We start from the raw sequence: 17,888 nt of genomic DNA, 5'->3' as shown, positions 1-17,888 counted from the left end.
ACATTCTTTCCACAATATGAAACACACTTCACAGCTGTGACAAATATGTTACATGACTTCATTTTATTAATGTCTAATACAGGGAGGGGCAGCGACCCTGGCCTTAGTCCGACCATACAGTTCCTGTCCAAGACGATTGATGATATCATCAACGGCATTCCACGCGAAATGGCTGGAAGACGTTCCGACAGTCTTCAGCTTCCCTGTGAGAAGAACATCATGGCTGCCCGTGATCAAGTGCACTCAGCGCTGCAGGCTTTGACAACGGCGTTTGATAAAAGCACAGACGGAATCAAGATGCTGGACACAGATAGAGAGTTTGCTCAACCAGGTTATGGCAGCAGAAATCGAACAGTCCCTAAAGTTGTGTATTCTCTTTCCTCAGGCATTAGCGCATGTTCCAGAGATGCCCGCTGGGTGTGATTTGGATAGCCACAGACTGAAAGGGTACTAGTTATGTATATAACTATATTTGATATAATGGTTAACGCTAAAGTTGGCTCACGTTTTGATGTATTTACAGTATGCACTCATTCAGGCCTACATTATTTTGTACGACCTGTAGATTTAACTGTAGGATTTTAAAGAAGGGCTTAAGTGTATAACTTATGAAGTGGGGTTTCTGTGTATTTTGCAAGTGATCAAGCACCTAAGTCTTTTATTACTCATGCAGAAAATACTTCTTCTGGATATATATTTGCACTTGAAACCTTTGCACAGGCTTGGATGTACTGGTATTTTCACAATGTCATTTGCATGGAGACATGATTTTTAGCATTTGCAGTGCCGTTTACTTTGGATCATGTAATTGTTCCACACTAATTTATACTTTCAATAATAAACACTCACTGGGAAAAGAAGTCCGGTGTCCTGTTTAAACATACTCCACATTGCATGCCTTTTCCATTTTTATATATGTATATATATATATATATATATATATATATATATATATATATATATATATATATATATATATATATATATTTTTTTTCTTTTAAGGGTTAGAATAATATTTTTTTTCTCTGTCAAAACTGGAATCCATTGGAAAACGGTTAATTTACAAAGTCACATTGTATAGTATTTTTTTTTTTTGTTTCAGTTTCTTGACAGATGTGTTGTATGATGTTGTATTTGATTTTACCAGTTACGTAATTTATTGGTACTTTTTAGTAATTTCATGACTTACTAATGTAAATAGGACGTATCATGCTTGTAATTTCATTTCCATTAAATTACGAACTTACAGTGTCGACAGTACGAACTCTTATGGTCATAGGATAACTAAAAACATCCCTGATATGTACTTTATTCTTAATACTTTAGTAATTTCATGACTTACTGGCAACGTAACTGCAACATCATAGGTCCATACTTTAATTACCATCAAATTACACATTATTTTCATGTGTTCTGATGACCAGAATTTGCTATTTAAAGCGTCTAATTTAATGTCAGTGAAAAGTTACATTCAGTCAAAAAATATGGAGTATCCATCGGGGTTGCCAGATTTTCACAATAAAACCTGCCCGATTGCTACTCAAAAGTAGCCCAGTTTCGTTCTGAGGGGGTCCCCCTGGTGAAATTCACATTCCGGGGGCTAAATATCATTATTGGAGTCGCTTCAACCCACAAACATGAAAAACAACCTGCAGCAACCGTATTTAAGTAGCCCAATTCCTTGGGAAAACCGCTGACTTGGCAACACTGGTATCCAGCTAAAAATAGCTGGACCGAGTAAGTCTGTAAGTCAAAACTCGCAACAATTGCTACTCAAAACTAGCCCAATCGTGTTTTGAGGGGGGTCCTCTGTTAAAAATTGCATTACGGAGGTAAAATCCATGTTTTTTGGTAGGGTTCCCCTGGTAAAATTAGCATTCCAGGGACTAAATATTATGTTGAGTCGATTCAATAGTGTTAAGTAGCCCAATTCCGCAGGAAAACCACGGACTTGGCAACACTGGTATCCACCTTATTTTTCAATGTGGAAGTAAGCCTATGAGCAAGACTTCTGGTTCAATAGTTGCTATAGGGAAAGAACGAGAAGGATAACAATGTGCAGTAAACGGTAAAACTGTTTGCACTGCAAACCAGTGTGTTCATAATTAAGATAATACATCAAGATAATATGGTAAGCCGCACCAATCTGCAATATCACGCAGCAAAACGAGCTGTTTTGTACAGCTAAAAATAGCTGGACACGAATGAGACTGGAAGCCAGACCAGGGTTGCCAGATTGTCACAACAAAGCCCGGCCAATTGCTGCTTAAAACTAGTCTAAAACTAGCCCAATTGCGTTTCGAGGGGGGTCTCCTGGTAAAAATCTTGTTTTGGGGGCTAAAATACACGCTTTTGGCAGTGTTCCCTGGTAAAATTCGCATTCCAGGGGCTAAATATCACGTTATTGGGGTCGCTTCAACTTGCAGACATGAAAAACGACCCGCGGCAACAGTCTTAAAGTAGCCCAAATTCCGTGGAAAAAAACACAGACTTGGCAACACTCGTAATCTTCAACATAAAACTAAGCCTATGGGAAAATCTTCCAGTTCATTAACCCCTATAGGGCAATAGGGAAACAACGAGAAGAATAACAATGTGCAGTAAACGGTAAAACTGTTTGCACTGCAAACCAGTGTGTTCATAATTAAGATAATACATCAAGATAATATGGTAAGCCACACCAATCTGCAATATCACGCAGCAAAACAAGCTGTTTTGTACAGTTAAAAATAGCTGGATGCAGAGGAGACCGGAAGCCACACCCATAAAATGTAGAAATGGCCACTCTTAATGCAAAAATAAGGTGGATATGTTTGTATTTTTTTGGTGTATGTTTTGCTATTATATCATTTATATAAAATATTTATGGTTTTACTTTTAGTTTCCTATAATAACCCTAGACTTCACAAGATTATTTATTATTAATATTAGTTATTAAAATAGTGTTGAAATCCTAAAAGCCAATACTGTAACATGTAAAATTCCATAATTTTTCTTATTTTAGTTTATTGTCACTGTTTTGGCATACTGTGGCCAATAAAAATTGATTTTTTATACACTGTAAACTTAATAAATTGACATAAACTCAAAGTCAAAGATATTATATCTATAATCTATCTATATTATATCTATAAAGATATAGAACTGACCACAAAAACGCAAATGTAAAAGTTGTGTTGATGCTGAGGGGAGTGGCGGGAACTGCTTTCTGTTGTAGAGCGGGAGGCGCGCGCTGCCGCTCATGATCTCACTCAGGAGTTCCTCACAACACTTCTAACGGAAAACGGCTGAACGGTTTGCTAAACTTCACTCTTCGGGATAAAATAGTACATGTATGACCTCCGACTATAACTTTACCTCATTATCAGGTAATAGGCTGTTTTATTCAGTTTTTATATACACATTCATGAAATATTTGACGTTTCTGCTCGAGATGAAGTGAAGTAATGCTCTATGAACTGTTTCGTTGAACGTTTTTAACAATTTTCCTCATGAAAAGTTCAATTTGTGTCACTTTTAATAAGTATTTTGTCCGCAGGATGAATCTGTTGAAAATTATTTGCTCCAACGTGATTGTAAGTAATCCATAACACAAAATACATTTGAATATTTAACGTTTTCCTTATGTAAATAACTTGATATGCTCATATGATGTAATAAATACCTATTTGAATTGAATTAATATTATTTTTATATAATCACAAACCTTTTTTTTTCCAAGGTCCTCATTCATCACTGCATGGAAAAAGGTAATCACTTATTCAAAGTGTAACTGATTAAATAAAACATGTCAGATAATCATGCAGGACTGATTTATGTTATAATCCTCTTACTAACAGATGTTAAAATGAAAGATATGATCTGTAACTCAATCCAAAGGAGAGTTTGAAATCACATGGACAGATTTAATGTATAAGGCTATTTGCGTTTGTCAACAAAAATACTCCTGTGTTTACAGCGGAGAGCAAAACCCAGCTTACGCATGATGACTATTACCCTGAATACGTGCCAGATCGACAGCCGTGGCAAGTTGCCAGCAGCCTCTGCCTCCAGCGTTCAGGGACGTTGGTGATGGTATCCAACGCTGAAGAGATTCAAAAGCTGAACACTTTTCTACGATCCCTAAATATCACCCAACCCGTATGGATAGAAAGTGCACGCAAGTTCCAAAAACGTGGTGAGCACCGACTATATTCCCTGCACGCCTAATATTTGCTACAATGGCAATGTCGTTCTTTAATAAACATTACAGATTGTTTTCCAGGTCCTCCAGACATATACATATTGGAATTTCCAGTGCGTCCGCACCGCAAATCGACTCGCCTCCGCCACAATTTCCCCAAAATGAAAGCGCTTACGGTTTGCGCTCACCTCCAGCTTGATCCCAGTTGCCGCGGACTTTCCACAGTCTTCTCGTACGCCGTTAAATTGTTTATTAAAGAATTCCAACTCCAAGTGCGAATCACTGGGAACGAATCGGTCCAGCTTGCATTGTTGGTGCATGGTTTGAACAGCTCATACATACCTGGCTTTCCCAATGATGCCGCCTGGCACTTTATATGCACGAGTTGGGACGGGAATAGCGGGAAGTGGGTCATCTGGGTGGATGGAATGGTTGTGGGTTCTGGAATTGACCTCAACTCGACCAGTCACATTGGAGGCGATGGACTTTTCATGATTGGACAAGACCAGGACACCTATGGAGGCTACGGTGGGGACAAGGCGCTTTGTGGAAACGTTACGCAGCTGTACATGTGGGATCGTTTGCTGGTCGACTCTGAAATCCAAAGCATGGAAAAACATTGCTCACCAGTCCCTTCTGGTTTGTTCTTCAAGTGGAACGAGTCCTCACTGGAAATAGAGACGTCCCTGCAGACAAACCGAGGAAGCTCGCCATGTCAAGGTAGAGTCGGTGCTGGTTTTGCACCCTCACGTCTTTGCATAATAACATCCACTCTCCCGCAAGTGCGATTGGACACTGAGACAGTTGTAAATATTTCATCTGTGTGGTAATGCTGAGACCCACCCTTCATAATATATTCTTCATCACATGAGTCATGGATCTAGAGTTCCTTACTCTTTTCTGAAAAGAGGACTCATGGTCTTTAAAGACTTGGAAAGCTTGAGAACTATGACTCATGATGACGTCTTCAAATTGGCAGACTAGAAGCAAACTTGGGTTTCCGGCTGCTCGGCACCAGACAGATGAATTGGCTGCAAAAGATTAATTTTCTGCTAAACTAGTTTTTGTTCTCATTTCTTAATAGGTTCCAAAATCCGACCACAAGACCAGCTTGTCATTTCTGGGTTGGATCTGAGTTTGCATCACAATTTTTCCAGCCTTTCTCACAAGACCTGTGTAACCTTTGACCCCACAAGTGGAAAAACCATTAATGACTCATGTACAACACACAGAGGAAGTGTTTGCCTCTTCCCAAAAGGTGATCACCTGCTCTATTAAAGATCCAGTGTAACGCAAGTAGTGCGTTAATCTTTTCTTGAGTAAAGCGGATTAGCAAAAAATAAATAAAATGTAGGGTGGGACTTAAAAAATAAAAAATATCAGCTTTAAAAAATAAAAGAAATGTATAGATAATGCTACATGCATTTAAAATACATAATTATATAATTATAAATAATATATATATATATATCATTATAAGGACATTTCGGTGCTCCAAACTGCAGCGTAAAAGGTTGCGAATGCAAATTATTTTATGCAAATTATTTTAAGATTTACAGTGCATGCACAGTGCTTTACAATGCATGCAACAACATGTGTACGATTCATTGAAAATTATTCTTATGAACCTGTATTTTTAATTGAGGCCATCAAAAAAATTTGCTAAACAAACTCTGAACACGCTTGTGAGCTTGCAGTGTGAATCAGGCTCTCTTAGTGAATTGTTTAGAATATTACTGTGGTCTTTTTTTTTTTTTTTTTTTTTTTTTAGTTATGTCCTATTAAAAATTAAATAGGAACCGTTATTGTGAATTATGCTTTTAGTTTGTGAGACATTATTTATTCACTGTTTGTTCATATGAAAATCTGTAGGTAAAGCATATATATATTCACTATATATTGTGTTTTAAGAGCTAGTGACTCCCTCTTTTATTGGTTTGTGTGTTTTGTTGTTTTGATTTTGCTAGCTTTTGCTTTTATGTTATTTTTTGTTGTTTTTTTTGCTTTTGTTGTGTTTTGTTATCTTTTGCATTTTTGCTTTGTTTCATGTTAAATTTTGTTTTGTGCTTTTGTTGCATTTTGTGTGCATTTTGTTGTGTTTTTTCTTTTGCATTTTTGTTTTGTTTTGTATTAATTTTTGTTTTGTTGTTTTCTTTTTGTTTTGTGTGAAGTTTTGTTGTGTTTTGTTATCTTTTAAATCTTTGTTTTGTGTTTTGTTTTGTTTTTTTTTGTTCTGTTCTTTTATTGATGTTTTGTGTCGAGTTTTGTTATATTTTGCATTTTTGTTTTGTGTTTTATGTTATTTTTTGTTGTGTTGTTTTTGTTGTATTTTGTGTGGAGTTTTGTTGTTTTGTTATCTTTAGCATTTTTGTTTTGTGTTTTATGTAAATTTTTGTTTGCTATCTTTATTTGTTTTGTGATTTTGTTGTTGTTTCGGTTTGGGTTTATTTTGTAATGTTTTGTGCAATGTTTTTTTTGCATTTTTGTTTTGTGTTTTATGTAAATTTTTGTTTTGTTGTTTTGTTACCTTTTGCATTTTTGTTGTGTTTTGTTATTTTTTTTGTTGTTTCATTTTGTTTCTGTTGTGTTTTTTTTATCTGTAGCATGTTATTTTGTGTTTAATGTTCATTTTTGTTGTTTTGTTTTTGTTGTGTTTTGTGTAAAGTTTTGTTGTGTTTTGTTGCCTTTTGAATCTTTGTTTTTGTTTGGTTATTTTGTTGTGTTGTTTTGATTTTGTTGTTTTATGTGGAGTTTTGTTATCTTTTGCATTTCTGTTTTGTTCTGCTTGTTGTTTTGTTTTTGCCATTTTGTGTCTTGTTGAGTTATCTTTAGCATTTTTGTTTTGTGTTTTATGATTATTTTTGTTTTGTTTTGTGCATTTTTTTTCTTGTGTTTTGTTATCTTTAGCATTTTTGTTTTGTGCTTTGTTATTTTTTGTTTTGTTGTTTTGTTACTGTTGTGTTTTGTTATCTTTTGCATTTTTGGTTCGTATTAATTTTGGCTTTGTTATCTTTTGCACATTTTTGTTGTTTAATTTTGTTTTGTTGTGTTTTGTTATCTTTTGCATTTTGTTTTGTTTTATGTTAATTTTTGTTTTGTTGTTTTGTTGTTTTGTGTGAAGTTATCTTTTGCTTTTTTGTTTTGTTTTTTTGTTTTTGTTATCGTTTACATTTTGTTTTGTTTTATGTTAATTTTGTTTAGTCTTATTTTGTTTTTGTTGTGTTTTGTGTGAAGTTTTTTTTTGCTTTTTTTGTTATTTATTTTGTTGTTGTATTGTTTTGTTATCTTTTACATTTTTGTTTTGTGTTTTATGTTAATTTTTGTTTAGTTTAGTTTTGTTTTTGTTGTGTTTTGTGTGAAGTTTTGTTATGTTTCTTGTGCATCTGACCATGTTTCATAATCCAATCTTCCTTTTTCATTTCAGAGCAGCTGGACTTTGGTTTTCCTGGAACCTCGTTCTTCTCACAAGTCAGTGATGAGATTCATTCCAAACCTGTGAGTTAGACAGAGCTCATGGCTGGTTTTCATTAGATTCACTATAAACATACACTACAAAGATCCAAAAACATTCACTACTGACACATAGACATTGTCTAATGACTTGAACTTACATTATCTTCCTCTTTCTTCACAGGATACAAATGCAACCTTACTCCCTGAGAATGATCTGACTCGTCATGTATCCCTTTTGAGTGCCATATTAAAAGTTATGGACAGCAAAGCAGACATCCTCACACATTCTGATCTTCTATACCTCACAGAGACTATCGAGAAGGCCACTGAACTCAATAAAATAGCCGTTCCCACTGAAGTCTTCATATCTCTGATCCGCAATTGCTTAGAACTGGTCAGCAGGCTCATCAACCCTGATATGGCCGAACAATGGGAGGATTTGATTGCACAAGGGGTATGTTGAGAGTTTCAAATAGGTCCTAACCTGCTCTTCTAGAACTAAATCCTCTGAAAAGTAGGCGGTGATTTTTCTGTCAAGTTTATGTGTCTGTTTCCTGTATTTTCTTAGAATCACTTTGGACCATTGACAATGGTGGAGAACATTGACAAGCTCCTTTGTACGCTGGCTGATGCTCTCTGGAACGAGCGCAAAAGCTTCACAATGTCAACAAAAAACATGGGTACAGTGTTTTTTCCCCTTAATTAGCATAACTAGGTAGTGTCATCTCTGACCTCTGAAAAATCCGTCTTTTAGAGTCAATATTTGTTTTCTTAAAAGGTAGAGTAATAAAAATAAACTGTCTGTCATTGTTTTCAAGCAGTTATTACCATTTTGCAATGGCAATTTTGGTTGTCCCGCCATAAAAACTATACAAACAGTGATGAGTTTTTATTATACTGAGAGTCATGAGATCAATTGCTTCCTCAGATATTCATCTGGAGCCCCGGAGTCTGACGCAGATGACCTGCGGTTGTGTGTTCAAGCCCTCGATTCACGGCGGTCAGTTCGGCAGCCAAGATGAGATCCTTATACCAGAGTCAGAAATGCAGAGAATCTTTTCTCTGGGTGAGCTAAGAAGGGCTTTTGGGTAGTTTGTTTATTTCTATAGACATCTTAAAAGGATAGTTCGCTCAAAAATGAATATTACACCATGATTTACTCACTCTCAAACCGTACTAGATGTATATGACTTTCTTCTTTTAGATGAATACAGTTAGAGTTATGTTAAAAATGTCCTGGGTCTTCCAAGCTTTATAATGGCAGTGAATGGCTGTTGAAATTTTGCAGCCCCGTAAAATGCATCCATCCATCATAAAAAATGCTCCACATGGCATGGGGGTTAATAAACCCCTTCTGAAGTGAATCAGTGCAATTGTATTTAAAAAATGGCCAGTTGGGTCATTTTATTGGGTTATTTTTAATATTTTTACCCAGGTGCTGGGTTATTTTTTAAACCCAGATGCTGGGTTCAACTTGTTGGGTCATTTTATTGTGTTATTTTTAATAAAAAGGTGCTAGGTAGTTTTTTTGTAACTAAGTTGCTGGGTCATTTTTAATGGAGATTTATTTTTTTCTACCCAGCAACTGCTGGGTTGAGCCTGTCTCAACCCAGCTGCTGAGTTACAGTCAGAACGCAGGCTTTTTGTGTCCACTACAGAAGAAAGCGGTTCTCAGCGCCACCAATTTGGTGCACTTCTTTAGCCAAATAAAGGTTTGTATACATTTTATTTCATTTATAAAGTCTTTCCTGTACTGTAAATTGTATTATTTTATGCAACGCAACAAAAGAACGAGATGTCAGTTTGCTGTTAAAATATGTTCTCTAATGTCAGTACTGTTTGTTTACGGGCAGATTTTGGAGTCAGCCACGGCATCTTTCAGCTACAAGTGAAACGTGAGGCCGTGGTCTGAAGTTCGCAGATACCTCGGCAAACAGAACCGATTTCGGCGACACACCGGCACGAGAACGGTTGAATACACTAAAATTAAACTTCTACTTTTAAGTGTTACATTTTTTATGTCTAAAATGCTTTAAATGTATGTAATATTGTAAACTATGCTGTATTCACCCAAATAAATTCATTTTGTCTGTTTTTTTGTCCACGTGTTCTTGCTTAATAATAAATGTTTATCTTTTGATTATTGCTTTTGCCTCTAGTAATTCTGTGTGTGTTTTTGTAAGTTTCAGTCCATTTTATACCATTAGTATAATAAATTTTACAGTAGTTGTCAACAATAGTTGACTTAAAAAAAATAACCCAGCATGTTTGGTAAAAACATTTAACCCAACCAGCTGGGTCAAAATAACCCAGCATGTGTTCTGTCCAATATTTACCCAGCGCTGGGTTGCCAAAGGCTGGGTTTTGTTTTGTTTTTGCATTTTTGTTGTGTTTTTTTTTTTTTTTTTTTTCATTTTGTTTAATTTAGTTTTTATTGTGTTTTGTTATCTTTTGCATTTTTGTTGTGTTTTGTTAACTTTTGCATTTTGTTTTGTTTATCTTTGTTTGTTTTTTTTTGTGTTTTGTGTGAAGTTTATCTTTTGCTTTTTTGTTTTGTGTTTTTTTGTTGTTTTTCGTTTTGTTATGTTGTGTTTTGTTATCGTTTACATTTTTGTTTTGTGTTTTATGTTAATTTTTGTTTAGTTTAGTTTTGTTTTTGTTGTGTTTTGTGTGAAGTTTATCTTTTGCTTTTTTGTTTTGTGTTTTTTTTGTTGTGTCGTTTTGTTTTGTTTTTGTTGTGTTTTGTTATCGTTTACATTTTTGTTTTGTGTTTTATGTTACTTTTTGTTTAGTTTTTGTTGTGTTTTGTGTGGAGTTTTGTTGCATTTTGTTATCTTCTGCATTTATGTTTTGTGATTTGTTATTTTTTTTTTGTTTTGTGTGGAGTTTTGATGTGTTTCTTGTGCATCTGATCATGCGTCATAATCCAATCTCCCTTTTTCATTTCAGAGCAGCTGGATTTTACAGTAGTTGTCAGCAATAGTTGACTTAAATAAAACAACCCAGCATGTTTGGTAAAAACATTTAGCCCAACCAGCTGGGTCAAAATAACCCAGCATGTGTTCTGTCCAATATTTACCCAGCGCTGGGTTGCCAAATAACCCAAGTTGGGTTGTTTTTAACCCAGCATTTATTAGAGCGTAGATTCCGCTAACTGTTGTACGCATGGTCACGAAAGAGTGGCATTGAAGTGGATGATGCAGTACGTAGGCTATGCTCACAAAGGAAAGCAAAGGAAAACCAGTCTCCTCTTGGTTTATATTAAAATCCTCCTGCAGTTTTCTATACAAATCCTCGTTTTGTACTTCTAATTTGTGACTGGTGATTTGTTTTGCTCTCCTTTACCTTTCCACGTTAATTACTTCTCACCAGAGCTAACGCTATGCCTACGTCCAGCGTCATCCGCTGGAACACCACTCTCTGAACACGTATACGTCAGTTAGCTAGAGATTACAGTTTATAAAGTTTTAAATATGGATATTTTTCTCACACAAATGCATTGATTTGCTTCAGAAAGCCTTTATTAACCCATGTGGAGTACTTTTATGATGGATGGATGCACTTTTTTGGGCTTCAAAATCTCAACAGCCATTCACTGCCATTATAAAGCTTGGAAGAGCCAGGACATTTTTTATTGTAGCTTTGAATGTATTCATCTGAAAGAATAAAGTCATATACACCTAAGATGGTTTGAGGATGAGTAAATCATGGGGTAATTTTCATTTTAGGGTGAACTGTCATTTTAATAATAAGCAACTGTTTGCTAATATTACTTGACAGGCCACAAGGAAGTGATGCTCATTCATACCTACTACAGTAACCTGTTAGACATCTTGTCAAGGCTGGAGGTGAAAACCCTTGCTGACCAACAGGCGGACAAGAGGTTAGCATGAGCCTGATGAATTGTCTACACCAATATTAACATTTGACTGCCGTCATGATGCACTATTGTAACACTGTATTTTTTTTTACATTTATTTGCAGGCATCACACTGGTCAGCTGTCCACAGCAGTAATTTCAGCAACGGTGCGGGATGTTTCCAGGGGAGAAAATGTTCCTGTCTCTGTGCAGTACACCCTATCTGTGATTATGGTAAAAAGACTCTTTTAAAATGTTTAAAGGAGTGAATACTTTCGATTAGCCTCCTATACAGGGTTATTATCATTAACTAAAACTAAAACCATAAAAAATAGGAATAAAATAAACGTTAACTGGAAAAGTATTTTTTATATTTTCATTTAGTGTAACTATAGTGTAACTAGTGTAAACGAAAATGAAGTAATAATAATTAACTATTTATATAAAAAAGCTAATAAAAATGACAGAAACACAATAAAATGACTAATAAATACTGTTTAATTAAAATCAAAGTGAAAAAATAAACAGAAAATATAAAAGAAAACTGTGATTGTTGTATAAGAATAATAATTTTTCCTTTTTTCTTCTTTAGATCGAGTATTCCAGACAAGTGACTCCTGTCTGTGTCTTTTGGAATATCATGTAAGTGAACGTAATCCTGTTACAAAACTGCTAACAGATGTTATGTCATATTACAGTGTCTTGTTCGGGTCTGATGTAGTGTCTCATGTCCAAAGGGCGGGTCATGCCAGTGCTTGGTCCAATAAAGGGTGCAGAGTGTTGCCTTCTGCTCCTGAAGTCACTTCCTGCTTTTGCAATCACACCACCAATTTTGCTGTCCTCATGAATTATATGGAGCACAGGGTATGTTTAGACTTTCAAATATAACAAGACTCTGTTTATCTGTTTACATTTTTTACATTTTATGTATTTTGTTTATTATACTATGTATATATATATATATATATATATATATATATATATATATATATATATATATATATATATATATACACACACACACACACTACCAGTCAAAGTTTTTGTACAGTAAGATTTTTCATGTTTTTTAAAGAAGTCTTTTCTGGTCACCAAGCCTGCATTTATTTGATTCAAAGTACAGCAAAAACATTAAAATTGTGAAATATTTTTACTATTTTAAATAACTGTTTTCTATTTGAATATATTTTAAAATTTAATTTATTCCTGTGATTTCAAAGCTGAATTTTCAGCATCATTACTCCAGTCTTCAGTGTCACACGATCCTTCGGAAATCACTCTAATATGCTGATTTGCTGTTCAAAAAACATTTATTATTATTATTGTTATTATTATTATGTTGAATACAGCGGAGTAGATTTTTTTCAGGTTTCTTTCATGAATAGAAAGTTCAGAAGAACAGCATTTATCTGAAATAGAAATATTTTGAAGCATGATAAATGTCTTTATCATTTATAAAATCTTTATCTTAACTTGATCAATTTAAAGCATCTTTGCTAAGTAAAAGTATTTATTTCTATAATTCTTTAAAAACATTAAAAATCTTACTGTTCAAAAACTTTTGACTGGTAGTGTATGTATGTATACATGTATATATAACAAATACACACACACACACCAATTGAAATATGGTATACAATTGTATATATGAATATAAATGTAGAATAAGAAGATACAATGTGATATAACACTAATTATTGGTTAGAATAATGATAATAATAATAATTCAACAAAAATAACAACAATTATAATAATAATTATTATTATGTACACACATTACATATATCCATATATTTATATACATTATTTATTATATTTTATTTATTATAAATATTATATATATATAATATAAATAATATAATATAAATATAATAATTTATATAGAACATTATATAGAATATAATGAAAAAATGTCTAAAATATATACATTTTATAGATAAAATACGTATAGTAAAATAAATATCAATAAATTAAAAATAGTAATAATAATAATAATAATAATAATAATAATAATAATACAATTAATTTAATTTAAAATAAAATAAATAATTTATTCATATAAATATGGTAATAAATATTATGAAAAAAATTGAATACAATTTTTGCTAAATGCATTACATAATGTATACTTTTTATTTATTTTGTTTATAGATAAAAATATTTACCCTAATATTGGTGAATAAATTAATAGTAATTAATAATAAAATTAATTAAACAATAACAGTAATAATAATAATAAGTATTATTATTTTTTTTTATTTTTGGTATAAATAATTTATTCATAAAAATATAGTATTAAATATTATGAAAAAATATAATTTTAGATAACTGCATTACATAATATATGCATTTTATTTATTTATAGATACAAATATTTAATATAAGTTAATAAATTAGTAGTTAATAATAATAAAAGTCAACAACAACAACAACAACAACAATAATAAGTATTAGTATTTTATTTTATTAGTATACATAATTTATTTATAAAATATGGTATATAAAGGATATATGATATATATATATATTAAATATTATGAAAAATATCCAAAAAATTAAATATCAGTTTACTTAAATGCATTACATAATATATTTATTTATTTTTATAGAATATTTATACTGATATAATATTAATATAATAATAAATAAAAAAATAAAACAAATTACAATTATTATTATTTTAGTTGTAATCACACACACATACATATTCTAATATTTACAAAATACAGTATTATTTATACTAATATAAATATGGTACAAAATGTAAATTCTTAAAGTTATTGCCCGGAAAGTGTTAATTAGCCGTTTTACCTTTTACAAAAAGACACTGTCCTCACTGATCACATTTTCTGTTATAACACAATCTGTCCAATAGAGGTCAGTGTTAGCTCACAAACGCAAGCGATCCTGAACAGCAGCCTTTGTGGTTTGTATTTATCATTATGTGAGAAGTTCCTCTGTAGAACTTCATAAGAAACAAATGTGATCTCACATTAATGCCTAAGCGCCACTTCATCACCATCCACCACAGTAACGGCATCGACCCTCATACACACGCTAGTTAACGTATATTTCCAGACAGTTAGACTGAGAGACAGACGAAGCGTTAGGAATACGAGATCGTTGTGTTTTGATGGGTGTTTTCCCCGCAGTGGAGCGCTAAAGAGGAGAGCATTTTGACGAAGCTGACGTTTATCGGATCCGGAGCGTCTCTCTGTGCACTGGTGGTGACCTTGATGCTGTTTACCGTGTTAGAGTAAGTGGTTTTCACCAATGCACTACCACGCCGACAGCATGACAAGAGCCGTGCGCTTCTGTTGGGGAAATCGCTAGCTTTTTATGATGTCTAACTCCCAGCGTCGAGTTCAGAAGGGTCACGACGTAGCATAACATTTGCTTGACTCTCAGCACCACGCGGCCTGTCAATAGCGCTCAGTCGTGAGGCTGAATAAGTATTGAAAACCACTAATCGGCTAATTAGCGCTCTGCGCCAAATGAGGCCGAAGCTGAAGTTTTATGGTGACATTACAGGGGAGTTAATTAAAGGGAAGGGTCACACAAAGAGAGGTTAATCAGCCAAGCTGATTGCTCTAAGAGATTGATGGCCTGTTTGCTGCTAATCAACACACACTTCATTTGGGCTACCAAAATACAGTTTAACATTCATAAACACCTGCCGTTAGATTCACAAAATGTGTCTGAATGATGGCGAAAAATGCATATGACTAAAAGTGTTTATTTGTTTTAACAGCATCCCGAAATCTGATCGGACTTCAGTCCACAAGAATCTTTTTGTGTCTCTGACTTGTGCTCAAATTGTCCTTCTCTGCAGTGGTTCTGCTGTTCATAATAAGGTCTGTCTTTTGTTTTTGTTTTTTTGAAAGCATAAAACACAGAATTAGGCTGTAGTTGTTTATTTCATTTAATGGTATATTTTAATTGTAATTAATTCATGATTTAGATGCTGTTTTAGTATGTTATTTTAGAATTATTTGTATGCTTGATTATAGTATTTATTAATATTTTAAATTGGCTTGAATTATTTTTATTTTTCCAGTATTTTAGTTTTTGTTTAAGTTCTGGTTTTTAAATTTGTTATGTGCGTTTGCTGTTTTTTAAATTGCTTTTTTATGTATATTTCTGTATAGGATTCATTTATTTTTAGCTATAGCTAACATAGCTTTAGCTATGTTAGTACTTCAACTTAAATATTTATTTCAGTTAATTGTGAATGTTATTATTGTTATCTTTTAATTTTCTTTTTTCTTTTTTTTTTTTTTTTAAAGTTTTTTATGTAATATTTATTTAGTTTTATTTCAACTTTATTTTAGTTGCCTAAAACATTTTTTAAAAATTATTTTAGCTTTAGTTGGTAATTTAGCTGGTGTAATTTTTTAAACAGTATCTAAAATAAATACAAAACAAATTTAACTATTATAAAATATATAAATAGTAATTTAGGCAACATTTCTGTTTTTTTGTTTTTCATGTAATATTTATTTATTTATTTAGTAGTAAATAATGTAATTCAATTAATTAATAATAAAATAATAATATATACAGTATAGAAAATAAATGTAAAAAATGCAAATAAAATATTTAGTTTAAGTATATTAATTTTTAAATTAAAATATGTAATACTAATTTATTTTTATTTCAGTTATAGGCTACATTTTTATTTATATGTTAATTTTTTAAGTAGATGTTTTTTCATGTGATATTTCTTTAATTTTATTTCAACTTTTCTCAATTACCTAAAACATTTTTTTAATAATTATAGATTTAGCTTTTAGATTTAGTTGGTAACAGCACTGCTATGCATAAGAATATTTTTATGATATTATAATTAATATTTTTTAATATTAAATATAGCATACACAGTATATAAAATAAATATAAAAATACAATTAAATTATTAAAAAATATATATAATAGTAATTTATTTTTATTTTAGTTATAGTTAGTTTAGTTCAGTAATTTCAGTTCTTCAGGATATTCAATTTCAGTTAGTTGCCAAAGCTAAGTCTGTTTATTTTTTATAGGATTACTTTATTTTTATTTTAGTTTAGTTATTTAGCACTTCAACACTTAACATTTTTTTTTTTTTTTTTTTTTGCGAAGGCAACATTTCCATTTTTTCTTTTAGTTTTCATGTAATATTTATTTATTTATTTAATAGTAAATAATAAAAAAATAATAATATATACAGTATATATAATAAATGTAAAATATTTAGTGTAAGTGTATTAATTAATTTAATAAATAAAATTATGTAATAGTAATTTATTTTTATTTCAGTTATAGGCAACATTTATTTATTTATTTATTTATTTTTAAGTAGACGTTTTTCATGTAATATTTCTTTAATTGTATTTAAACTTTTTTTCAGTTACCTAAAACATTTATTTATAATAATAGATTCAGCTTTGGTAACAACACTGCTGTGTTAAAATAAAAAAACAACAACAATATATACATTTAAAAAATATACACAATAGTAATTCATTTTCATTTTAGTTCACTTTCAGTTAGTTGCCAAAGCTATGTCTATTTTTTTTTCTTTTTTCTAAGGTTTAAAGTTTAAATATTCATCAGTTTTATTTCTATTACCTGAAACATCTTTTATTAGTTTTAGTTAAAAACAGCACTGCTGTACACAATAGATTGTGTATTGAAATTGTGATATAGATGTATTAATAATATTAATGCATAGTAGTCTGTTTAACATCAACATATGCCATACAAGGTCATGTGTTACAGTGTTTTTACTACATTTTTACTAATGTCTGAAAACACCTCTTAACCACAGCAAAGCAACACACATCCTCTAGTTGCTTATTGCTTTATTAAATGCTGTTAGGACTATAATATTACATTACAACACAGTCTATTTCTAGAACAAACCTAATAGCAGCAGTCTGACAGTGTCTTAAAACAACGTTAGTGTTGTCACCATATTTGGCTTTGGATAAGCTGACGTACGGCCCACGTTTATGTGGCTGTTTGATCTTTTGACCCCTGACTGCCTGCTCTCTGACCTTTGCCCCATAGGTGGCCTGCATGCTTGTGGCGGCTCTGATGCATCTGTTCTTCATGGCAGCGTTCAGCTGGATGTTAGTCGAGGGCCTGCTGCTCTGGAGCAAAGTAGTGAGCGTTAATTTGAGCGAAGACCGACACATGAAATACTACTACCTGATTGGCTGGGGTAATGTGACTCCGCCCACAATCTCCTCTTCAATCTGTTGTACTGCACAGTTATTGATTAGGTTCAAGAGTACAGGAATGCAGGTTTTCTGTTGATTCGATGGCTTTGTGCTTTATTGTTGCACTGAATATTCCTATGTACTTCATGGTTTTATTTACACTGCTTTTTCTTAAAATAGACAAGGACAA

The 17,888-nt window shown here is 32.3% G+C and overlaps 2 protein-coding genes across 2 annotated transcripts in view; both read left to right on the top strand.

Moving 5' to 3' along the window:
* kif14 (kinesin family member 14) overlaps nt 1-860 on the top strand; it is a 28,374-nt gene extending 27,514 nt beyond the window's left edge. Inside the window, exon 29 of the mRNA XM_051095200.1 lies at nt 83-860. Within this exon, the coding sequence (XP_050951157.1) occupies nt 83-423 (341 nt within the window). The 3' untranslated portion in view covers nt 424-860. The remainder of the gene's footprint in view (nt 1-82) is intronic.
* A 2,381-nt stretch (nt 861-3,241) lies between these two features.
* Nucleotides 3,242-17,888, top strand: part of LOC127153323 (adhesion G-protein coupled receptor D2) — a 109,346-nt gene continuing 94,699 nt past the window's right edge. The window contains exons 1-17 of the mRNA XM_051094350.1: nt 3,242-3,368; nt 3,539-3,575; nt 3,722-3,749; nt 3,959-4,177; nt 4,265-4,903; nt 5,268-5,441; nt 7,608-7,678; nt 7,818-8,090; nt 8,205-8,316; nt 8,565-8,702; nt 11,417-11,519; nt 11,621-11,729; nt 12,088-12,137; nt 12,233-12,359; nt 14,648-14,751; nt 15,247-15,349; nt 17,547-17,700. Coding sequence (XP_050950307.1) covers nt 3,540-3,575; nt 3,722-3,749; nt 3,959-4,177; nt 4,265-4,903; nt 5,268-5,441; nt 7,608-7,678; nt 7,818-8,090; nt 8,205-8,316; nt 8,565-8,702; nt 11,417-11,519; nt 11,621-11,729; nt 12,088-12,137; nt 12,233-12,359; nt 14,648-14,751; nt 15,247-15,349; nt 17,547-17,700 — 2,440 coding nt within the window. The 5' untranslated portion in view covers nt 3,242-3,368; nt 3,539. The remainder of the gene's footprint in view (nt 3,369-3,538; nt 3,576-3,721; nt 3,750-3,958; nt 4,178-4,264; nt 4,904-5,267; nt 5,442-7,607; nt 7,679-7,817; nt 8,091-8,204; nt 8,317-8,564; nt 8,703-11,416; nt 11,520-11,620; nt 11,730-12,087; nt 12,138-12,232; nt 12,360-14,647; nt 14,752-15,246; nt 15,350-17,546; nt 17,701-17,888) is intronic.

The sequence above is a fragment of the Labeo rohita genome, chromosome 22 (genome assembly GCF_022985175.1).
Source record: "Labeo rohita strain BAU-BD-2019 chromosome 22, IGBB_LRoh.1.0, whole genome shotgun sequence".
Taxonomy (NCBI): domain Eukaryota; kingdom Metazoa; phylum Chordata; class Actinopteri; order Cypriniformes; family Cyprinidae; genus Labeo; species Labeo rohita.
This window is presented reverse-complemented; position numbering and strand designations above follow the sequence as displayed.